Source organism: Scyliorhinus torazame, chromosome 4 (genome assembly GCF_047496885.1).
Source record: "Scyliorhinus torazame isolate Kashiwa2021f chromosome 4, sScyTor2.1, whole genome shotgun sequence".
In the NCBI taxonomy this organism is placed as follows: domain Eukaryota; kingdom Metazoa; phylum Chordata; class Chondrichthyes; order Carcharhiniformes; family Scyliorhinidae; genus Scyliorhinus; species Scyliorhinus torazame.
This window is the reverse complement of record NC_092710.1, coordinates 340,944,535-340,955,434: the sequence shown is the minus strand read 5'-3', so window position 1 is coordinate 340,955,434 and position 10,900 is coordinate 340,944,535. Positions and strand designations below refer to the sequence as shown.

The window sequence follows — 10,900 nt, the reverse complement described above, 5'->3', positions numbered from 1 at the left end:
GCTTACATTAACACTGCAATGAAGTTACTGTGAAAATTCCCTAGTCACCATACTCCAGCGCCTGTTCGGGTACTGTGGTAGTCGGTATTAGGGGTATTACGGTACCTAGGTTGAGGCTGTAAGATCATTGGTGTGGGAGGTACCTGAGACAGGAAGATCATTGGTGGAGCCTGCCTGTTGGTTCCGCCCAGTAAGGCGGAGTATAAGAGTCTGTGTCTCCCTAGCAGCTGCATTCTGTACCTGCGCTGCTGGGGGAAACATCTAGTCCAATAAAGCCTTCAATTGTCATCCAATCTCGCTTCTGGAGTCATTGATCGAACATCAATTTATTGGACTAGAGTTTAAAGAATGGAGCTCCGAATCAAGCCGCAGTGTCTGTAACTCAGCCCCCAATCGGCAAACTCAGCGGCAACCTTCAAACACTGGCTGGCGTGCTTCAAAGGGTACCTCAGGACGGCCACGACTGCACCCACGAAGGACCAGAAGTTGCAAGTTCTCCACTCGAAGCTGAGCCCAGAGATCTACACCCTCATCGAGGATGCGGACGATTTCGAGGCCACGATGGTCCTGTTCAAAGGACACTACATTCGCCCAGTAAACCAGGTTTACGCCCGACATCTGCTAGCGACAAGGCGACAAATCCCGGGGGAATCGCTGGATGAATTCTACCGCACGCTCCTGGTACTAGGTAGGAACTGTGACTGCCCGCAAGTTTCAACCAGCGACCACACTGAACTTTTAATCGGGGACGCATTCATTGCAGGTATGCTGTCCTCCCAAAACAGTCAGCGGCTGCTAGAGAAAGAGATACTGGGCCTCAAAGAGGCACGGGCCCTTGCTAGCTCCCTGGATGTTGCCTCCCAAAACGCCCGCGCGTACGTCCCCAATCGCCTTGGGCAGCGTGGAACCCACCCGCGGCCGACCCCGATGCATCCCCCATCCCCCCACATGCTTGTGCCGCGCGGCTACCAGGCAACCCCGGGGGGCCCCGAGGTTATTTTTGCGGACAAGCCAAGCACCCCCGGCAGCGCTGCCCGGCCCGCTCCTCCACCTGTAAAGGATGTGGCAAAAAGGGCCATTTCGTGGCGGTATGCCAGGCCCGGGTGGTCGCCGCTGTCTCCGGGACCGAACCGGGTCCGCCACCACAACTCTCTCCACGGGCCACGTGCGGGCAGCGCGTGCCGCCATCTTCATTTTCCCGAGCCATGTGCAGGCCCCGGGCGCTGCCATCTTGTTCCCCGGGGACCACGTGCGATGCGTGGGCGCCGCCATCTTGCCCACACCCAGCCATGTGCGTCCCGTGGGCAGCACCATCTTGGCTGGAGTCTCAGGACCCCGATTCGGATGACCACACACCGCCCGAGGAAAATCTTCAACTTTTACCACGACTCGCCTCGGTGACCCTGGACCAGCCTCGGCCCTGAACGCTCTCGGCCGCGACGACGACCGTGCTCATCAACGGGAGCAAAACATCCTGCATGATTGACTCTGAGAGCACAGAGAGCTTCATACCCCAACACGGTAAGGCGCTGTTCTCTTCTCATACACCCAGTGTCGTGGAAATCATAATAAAGACAAATTCCTCGAGGTTCGATTTAAGGAAATTTATTTACACAAATATACTTGTGGAGAGAGAATGTTTCAGCTGCAAAGCCAAGGCACTGCACTCTGAGTTATGCAGTCAAAAACCATTATATTTATAGGTTGAAATAAACAACTTTGAAGAGATAAAGCTTGGGAACATACGCAAGAGGAAATATGAATGTTTTGCCCTTGGTTTAAAAACAATTTGAGTACGCATTTTGTTGTCCTTCGGAAGAACAACTTATTATCGGAATGAAATGAAATGAATAAGGCCAGTACCTCATACTAAGCAGTATTTGGTTTACATTACTTGACCTCCTTATTTTCGCTCAAAAGCAGTGTTAAAATATAGTCAATATTCCCAGCATGCTTCTAAATTGGTAACTCATTAACTTCCCTTCCACAATTCTCTCCTTGTTGATCTTTTGATCAACACCTTTTAGTAAATGATCGTGTCCTCGGTAGAGAAGGGTGGTTTATAATGTAAGGGGAATGGACGTATGACAGTTCCCTGCGTGTTAGGAGCTGGTAGCAAGGAGGCAAGGCGGATAGGGCTGTTCCCGTGTTAGTACAATAAAAGTATCTTGCGCAATATTAAAACAGTAACCATACGACAATCATGATTACAATGGCGATTATAATCCAGAACACAGTCCTCTGTCCTGACGACCTTACCATCCAAAGCCAAAGTCCCATCCCTCATTTTCGTGTAATCTTGTTACCTCTCCACGAATGTGATCCACCAGATTATCTTTTTTTTTTTTTTTTTTGCAACTTAGATGATTTTATTATTTATTGTCAATTAATGTACAGTTGGGTTTTAAATCCTTGATGGGTACATCATCACACGAATCCTGTGCCCAATAGCCTTAGCGGGCAGGTTCCTGCTGAACTTGGCACGCACCATGCCACTGTTTCCATGAGCGCGGGTCACTTTACCCCAAATGACACGAGTCTTGTTTGGTTTACCTCCAGGAGTGACAGTGTTGTTCTTTGCTTTGTAGACGTAAGCACATCTCTTGCCCAGGTAAAATTCTGTTTCATCATGGCAATAAACACCCTCAATCTTCAGGAGTGCTGTGTGCTCTCTTTGGTTTCGAAGGCCTCGTTTATAGCCAGTAAACACGGCTTTGCACCATAATCTTCCAGGCATTGCGAGAGCGCTCGGGGCAGCTGGATCGCCCGCCCTGATACCAAGATGGAGGAACGTGATCCACCAGATTATCAATGTTTCTGAGTTATCAGGGATGTATGTGCAACAGTCACTTCCAATCAGGGCACAAGTGGCTCCCTTTTCAGCTAACAAGAAATCAGGAGCCATTCTATTCTGCAGGGCAACCGCTCCGACAGCAACCATCGCAGTTTCTAGCTGGTTAACAGCTTCTGCAGTGTCATTAGCTACCTGCTCAAGGATGTCTCGTAGTTCGCGTAGTTCGTATGCATTAGTGGCTATTCCTAATGGTGGTATCATTATTTCCAGCATTTGTGCCCATGTCATAATACTTTGTGTCGTCCTGTGATGGGGGTGGTACTGCAGCTGCTGGACGAGATGTACATAAGGGACTACATATCCCAAATAGCAGGAGCCTTCCCAATTTTCTGGTGTGGCCACAGATAAAATACGTGCCGTTATATGCGGTCAGGTTTCCTTTACTATCAGTCATTAGTCTAATCGGATCCCCTTCCCAGGAGCCTCCACTAGTTTGATTTTCAACTCCTGACCAATCAAAGATGAATAATCCTTTAGCTGTAAGGTGGAACATAGGGGGTTGCCAATTCAAGATCTGATCACACTGACTTGTGCCGACTGGGTAGGTCCCATATGTTTTATGTTTCCTAAAGCATATGCTACCCTTTGGGACTCCAATGTAATTGGGAAGGATCAAACAGGGCATTTGACGTGTTACATTAAACCTAGGCCCCCACCATTCCTCAAACCTATTCATATCGTATCCAGTTAATCTCCAATCGAACATATTCTGTGTATCTTCACCATGTCCTGCACTATTTTGTCTTAGAGCCCATTCTGCTATCTCTTTACTGGTGAATGGGATAGGTCGCACAGGGAAGCCCTCCTCCAAGCATCTGGGAATTTGTGAACAAACCCAACAACTGAATTTATTTACACTCTCTGTGTATGAGTGAGACATGTATATTAAGGTGTTAGTATGCAGTTTACCCTCTACATGATGTTGGATTAATATGATAATATAAAAACATCAACGCCGTCATTCTCTTCAGGTTAGCGTTTCGTTAGTACTCTCAAAGTTCCGTATGATGTAGTTTACACGAGTTGCGTGGATCCCACCTGGCTTTTCTTTTACTTTAACGGCTGTTCGGGTTGTTAGCAGCACTTTGTAGGGTGCATTCCACCGAGGAGAAAAATAATCTTTGTTTAGTGCTTTCACATACACTTGATCTCCAGGTTTAAAGGGTGTGTATTTCCCTCTTTTGGATGCATCTGAGCCTGTCGCACCTTTTCATGTTTTTGCTTTCTTTGGGTTTTTTTTCAGCGGTTTCACACATGGCCTGGGCATATTTTAGTGATGCCTCATCTGCCCATATTAAGGCTACTGCCGCTGGAGCCATTGGGGGTTTAGTTCCAGTTGTCATGGGACGTTCCAATTATTTTCTCATACGCGGTTAAACCCGTATTACGATTTCTCTGATTTCTCAGGGCATACATCACTATGGGTATGGCATCTGGCCACATCAGCCCATTTTGTTGACACACTTTTGTAACTGCAGTTTTAATTATTCCATCCGCCCTTTCCACCATTCCGGAGGATTGTCGCTGATATGGGATACGCAATGTCCAATCAAATCCCATGGCTTCTGTTAGGGCTTTGGTCAATTTGCTAGTGAAATGAGTTCCCCTGTCTCTGTTAATACCCACTGGTGTCCCAAACCTAGGTATTATTTCCTTTCACCATTCTCTGCTACCAGAATATTTGCCATTGTTCTAGCATCATCTCTTTTGGTTGGAAAAGCCTCTACCCACCGTGAAAACATATCCACTCTACTTTGACAAATCATACATTCACTTCAACTTCATCCTCACTCTTTGATTTCTCCTCTTGTGACTTTGCGACCTTGTTATTACACAATCCGGAAAAATCCCAGGATATTCGTCCTTCACCACTTCAGTTGTCTGATTTTCCACTGGCTTATCAACCACAGTAGGCACCACTCCCACCTGCGATCCAGCTATATCATTACCCAAGATAAACTGTATTCCTGGACAAGATAGTTTCTCTATTAATCCTACTACCTCTTCGCTGGACTTTCTAACCTTACCTTATATAATTGAACACTCCTCTCACTCTGAATTCCACATATTACCACCATTTCTGGCAACATTCTTCCCAGACTACATAACTCCTCATCTCCAACCATCATAGATTGACTAGCTCCCGTATCTCTTAAAATTGTGACTTGATTACCTGCTCCTCCTGATACACATGAGTAAACTTTACCCACACAAGTAAATTATTTCAAAAGATCTGGCACCTTCTTATCAATCAACTCTTGATCAGGCTGTACAATCTTTTGCACCTCCTTCGCTTCACTTGGGCTTTCCTTTACCACTTCCACAAACCCCACTGTCTTATCCTGTTTTACCACATCAGCCTTCCCAGAGCTTTTCTTCAGCCACCAACACTGTGGCTTTACATGGCCTAGTTTATTACAGTGAAAACATTTGAAACTGTTGACACTGTCCTTATTATTTCCAATCAGATCACCTTTACCTTTACCACTTGAGTATTTCTCATGTCCCGAGTTTCTATCCCTCACAGGCTGAAACTGATGTCGGAAACCAAGCTTTGATTTATGAACTAATTCATAATCATCTGCCATTTCTGCTGCAACCTCGCAGTTTTAACCCTCTGTTCTTCCACATGAGTTCTCACTACATCGGGAATTGGATTTTTAAACTTCTCCAAAAGAATAATTTCTCTGAGAGCTTCATACGTTTGGTTTATTTTCAAAGCCCTTATCCACCCATCAAAATTGTCTTGATAGCAACCTGCTTTTAGCCAAGAGCGATGCTCCTGTAGAGAGGCTTGCTCCTGTGCCTTTTTTCAACTTTGGTTCTGTTATGGTGGACGGAAGTTCAACTGCAGAAGCTTGTAGTTGTGGCTGCTGTTTGAGAGCCACTTTTTTGCTATTTTATCAGCAAATCTATTGCCGCATGAAACTTCATTGTCTGCAGTAGTATGCGCTTCACACTTTAAAACGGCTATCTTGCTGGGCAGCTGAACAGCATCTAGTAAATTTAAAACCAATTTAGCATGTTTAATAGGTTGGACGGAGGAAGTTATGAATCCCCTGTTTTTCCATAATTGGCCAAAATCATGTACTACCCCAAAAGCGGTCGGGAATCAGTATAAATATTGACTGTTTTATTTTCAGCTAGAATACATGCTTTATAGGAAGGGCAAACTATTCGGCTGCTTGAACAGACGTTCCCGAAGGCAGAGCAAAAGCTTCCGCTATCTCGAATGGAGTTACTATTGCATAGCCAGTCAGGAGGGTCATATCATTTGGTCGGTTTGCTGACCCATTGGTGAAAAAGATGATGTCTGGATTTTCTCGTGGGTGAATCAGGTCAAGAGGTTGTGGTGGCTCCAACCAATAGTAAACAGTCATGATCTTTTTTAAAACATATATTTTATTCAAATTTTTTAGCCAAACAAAACAATACAAAGGTTTTCCTTTTTACAACAGTAAAACAGTATAAATAACAGTGGCCGTTTTTAACAAATAAATAAATAATATATAAACTAAATGGCAACTGCCATAACAAAAATAATAACTCTCCAAAAATAAAATCAAACAATCCAATATACATAGCCTAGTACAGATATCTATACAAAAACACCCGAGGACCCGCCTGGGCCCTCCCCCTCCCCCTCCCCCTCCCCCCCCCTCCCCCTCCCCCCCTCCCCCTCCCCTCCCCTCCCCCCTGGGTTGCTGCTGTTACCTTCCCATTTCCTTTATCGTTCTGCGAGGTAGTCAATGAACGGTTGCCACCGCCTGGTGAACCCTTGAGCCGAACCCCTTAGTGCAAACTTTATCCGTTCTAGTTTTATAAACCCTGCCATGTCGTTTATCCAGGTCTCCACGCCCGGGGGTTTGGCTTCCTTCCACATAAGCAATATCCTTCGCCGGGCTACCAGGGACACAAAGGCCAAGACATCAGCCTCTTTCGCCTCCTGCACTCCCGGCTCTTCTGCAACCCCGAATATAGCCAACCCCCAGCCTGGCTCGACCCGGACCCCCACCACCTTCGAAAGCACCTTTGCCACCCCCACCCAGAACCCCTGTAGTGCCGGACATGACCAAAACATGTGGGTGTGGTTTTCTGGGCTTCTCGAGCATCCCCCATCCATTCTCCCCGGGACAAACCTATGGTTATTTCTTATCGGGGACCGCACCGAGGCTCCTGTCCTTCCCCTATGTCGTCTCCACTGCCCCCAAATTTTTAGTGTTGCCACCACCACTGGACTTGTGGTGTATTTCTTCGGGGAGAACGGCAACGGCACCGTCACCATTGCTTGTAGGCTGGTTCCCTTGCAGGACGCCATCTCCAATCTCTTCCACGCCGCTCCCTCCCCTTCTCCCATCCACTTACACACCATTGAGATATTGGCGGCCCAGTAGTATTCACTTAGGCTCGGTAGTGCCAGACCCCCCCCCCGCCCCTATCCCTGCTACGCTGCAAGAACCCCCTCCACACTCTCAGGGTCTTCCCGGCCCACACAAAACTCATGACACTTTTCTCAATTCTCTTGAAAAAAGCCTTCGTGACCATCACCGGAAGGCACTGAAACACAAAGAGGAATCTCGGGCGGTCTACCATTTTAACCGCCTGCACTCTACCCACCAGTGACAGGGGCACCATGTCCCATCTCTTAAAATCCTCCTCCATCTGTTCCGCCAATTTTGTTAAATTAAGCCGGTGTAAGGTTCCGCAACTCCTGGCTATCTGAATCCCCAAGTACCGGAAATCTCTTGTTACCTTCCTCAGCGGTAAGTCATCTATTCCCCTGCTCTGCTCCCCCGGATGCACCACAAACAACTCACTCTTCCCCATATTCAATTTGTACCCCGAAAATTCCCCAAACTCCCTGAGTGTCTGCATTATCCCAGGCATCCCCTCCACTGGGTCCGCAACATACAGCAATAAATCATCTGCATACAAGGATACCCGGTGTTCTTCTCCTCCCCTGAGCACTCCCCTCCACTTCCTGGAGCCCCTCAGTGCTATGTTCAGGGGCTCAATCGCCAAAGCAAACAGTAACGGAGACAGGGGACACCCCTGCCTCGTCCATCTATGAAGACGGAAGTAATCAGACCTCTGTCTGTTCGTGACCACGCTCGCCACCGGGGCCCTATACAGCAGCTGTACCCATCCGATATACCCTTCTCCAAAACCAAATCTCCTCAGCACCTCCATCCGACTCCACTCTGTCGAATGCTTTCTCGGCGTCCATCGCCACCACTAACTCCGCCTCCCCCTCTGGTGGGGGCATCATCATTACCCCTAGCAACCTTCGTATGTTCGTGTTCAGCTGTCTCCCCTTAACGAACCCAGTTTGATCCTCGTGGACCACCCCGGGACACAGTCCTCTATCCTCGTCGCCATCACCTTGGCCAGGAGCTTCGCATCTACATTTAAAAGGGAAATGGGCCTGTAGGACCCACATTGCAGCGGGTCTTTTTCCTTCTTCAAAAGGAGCGATATAGTTGCCTCCGATATAGTCGGGGGCAGCTGCCCCCTTTCCCTAGCCTCATTAAAATTTCTCGTCAAAAGCGGGGCCAGTAAGTCCGTATACTTCCTATAAAATTCCACCGGGAATCCGTCCGGTCCCGGGGCCTTCTCCGCCTGCATGCTCCCAATCCCTTTTACCACCTCCTCCATCTTAATCTGTGCTCCCAGTCCCGCCCTCTCCTGCTCCTCCACCTTAGGGAATTCCAGCTGATCCAAGAAACACATCATTCCCTCCTTCCCTTCCGGGGGCTGAGCCTTATATAACCTCTCATAAAATGCCTTGAACACCCCGTTCACTCTCTTCGCTCCCCGTTCCATCTCTCCCTCCTCATCTCTCACCCCACCTACCCCACCTATCTCCCTCGCTGCTCCCCTCTTCCTCAATTGGTGGGCCAGTAGCCGACTCGCCTTCTCTCCATACTCATACTGTACACCCTGTGCCCTCCTCCACTGTGCCTCTGCCTTACCCGTGGTCAGCAGATCAAATTCCACATGTAGCCTTTGTCTTTCCCTGTACAGTCCCTCCTCCGGTGCCTCCGCATATTGCCTGTCCACCCCTCAAAAGTTCTTTCAGCAATCGCTCCCTTTCTTTACCCTCTTGCTTCCCTTTATGTGCCCTTATGGATATCAGTTCCCCTCTAACCACCGCCTTCAGCGCCTCCCAGACCACTCCCACCTGAACCTCTCCATTGTCATTAAGCTCCAAGTACCTTTCGATGCACCCCCTCACCCTTAAACATACCACATCCGCCAATAAGCCCATATCCATTCTCCAGAGTGGGTGCTGTTCATTTTCCTCTCCTACCTCCAGGTCTACCCAATGTGGAGCGTGGTCCGAAATAACTATGGCCGTATATTCCGTCCCTGTCACCTTCGGAATCAGTGCCCTTCCCAAGACAAAAAAGTTTATCCGTGAGTATACTTTGTGGACATGGAGAAAAATGAGAACTCCTTACTCCTAGGCCTACTAAATCTCCAGGGGTCTACCCCTCCCATCTGCTCCATGAAGTCCTTGAGCACCCTGGGCCGCTGCCGGCCTCCTCCCGGTCCTGGACCTCGATCGGTCCAGCCCTGGATCAAGCACCGTATTGAAGTCTCCCCCCATTACCAACTTTCCCGCCTCCAGGTCCGGGATATGTCCCAACATACGCCTCATAAAATTTGCATCATCCCAGTTCGGGGCATATACGTTCACCAGAACCACCGCCTCCCCTTGCAATCTGCCACTCACCATCACATATCTACCCCCACTATCCGCCACTATGGTCTTTGCCTCAAACAGTACCCGTTTCCCCACTAAGATAGCCACCCCCCTGTTCTTCGCATCCAAACCTGAATGAAACACCTGCCCCACCCATCCTTTACGTCGTGTGACCTGGTCTATCAGTTTCAGATGCGTCTCCTGCAATATAACCACATCTGCCTTTAATTTCTTTAGGTGTGCGAGTACCCGTGCCCTTTTAATCGGCCCGTTCAGCCCTCTCACGTTCCACGTGATCAGCCGGGTTGGGGGGCTCTTTACCGCCCCCCCCCCCTTGTCGACTAGCCATCCCCCTTTTTTAACCCAGCTCCTCACCCGGTTCCCACGTACCCGTGTATCCCCCCGATGGTGCCCTCCCGCCTCGACCACCCCATCCCATAACAGCTCCCCCTTCTCCTTAGCAGCAGCAACCCAGTTAACCCCCCCTCCCCCCCTCCGCTAGATCCCTTCCTAGCGTAGTTGCACCCCCCATGTTGCTCCCTGAAGTCAGCGAACTCTGGCTGACCTCGGCTTCCCCCCTTGTCCTCGGCCCCCACTGTGCGAGGCCCCCTCCTTCCCGCGTCCCTGTTCCCGCCATAATTACCATAGCACGGGAACAAAGCCCACGTTTCCCACTCAGTCCCACCCCTAATGACCGGCGCCCACAGTTCCTCATACTCCCCCCCCCCCTAACATGGGGAAGAGAGAAAAGTTACAGGATCGCAAGATTAACAAATTGAAAAATCATCCCCCCCTTTTTCCTCGCCCCACATAATCACCCCCACCACTTTGTCCCAAAAGTTCTTTCTCTCGCCAGACTATTCCAGCTTCTCGTCCACAATGAATGTCCACGCCTCTTCTGCCGTCTCAAAGTAGTGGTGCTTCCCTTGGTGTGTGACCCACAATCTCGCCGGTTGTAACATTCCAAACTGGATCTTCTTTTTGTGAAGAACCGCCTTAGCCCGATTAAAACTTGCCCTCCTTCTCGCCACCTCCGCACTCCAATCCTGGTATACGCGGATCACCGCGTTCTCCCACCTACAGCTCCCAGTTTTCTTCGCCCATCTGAGGACCGTCTCTCTGTCATTATAGCGGAGAAACCTCACCACTATAGCTCGAGGTATTTCTCCAGCCCTCGGTCTTCGCGCCAAAACCCGATAAGCTCCCTCCACCTCCAAAGGGCCCATCGGGGCCTCCGATCCCATTAGCGAGTGAAGCATCGTGCTCACATATGTCCCCGACGTCCCGCCCCCTTCCTACGCCTTCGGGAAGACCCAGAACCCTTAAAATTCTTCCTCCTC

General features: G+C 49.2%; 1 protein-coding gene across 1 annotated transcript; it reads right to left on the bottom strand.

The window, feature by feature from the left end:
* Window positions 1-2,359: 2,359 nt before the first annotated feature.
* Window positions 2,360-2,786, bottom strand: LOC140411184 (large ribosomal subunit protein eL33-like). Its single transcript, XM_072500274.1, has one exon. The coding sequence runs from the start codon at window positions 2,735-2,737 to the stop codon at window positions 2,405-2,407; it is 333 nt and encodes a 110-aa protein (XP_072356375.1). The 5' UTR covers window positions 2,738-2,786; the 3' UTR covers window positions 2,360-2,404.
* Between the last annotated feature and the right edge of the window lie 8,114 nt (window positions 2,787-10,900).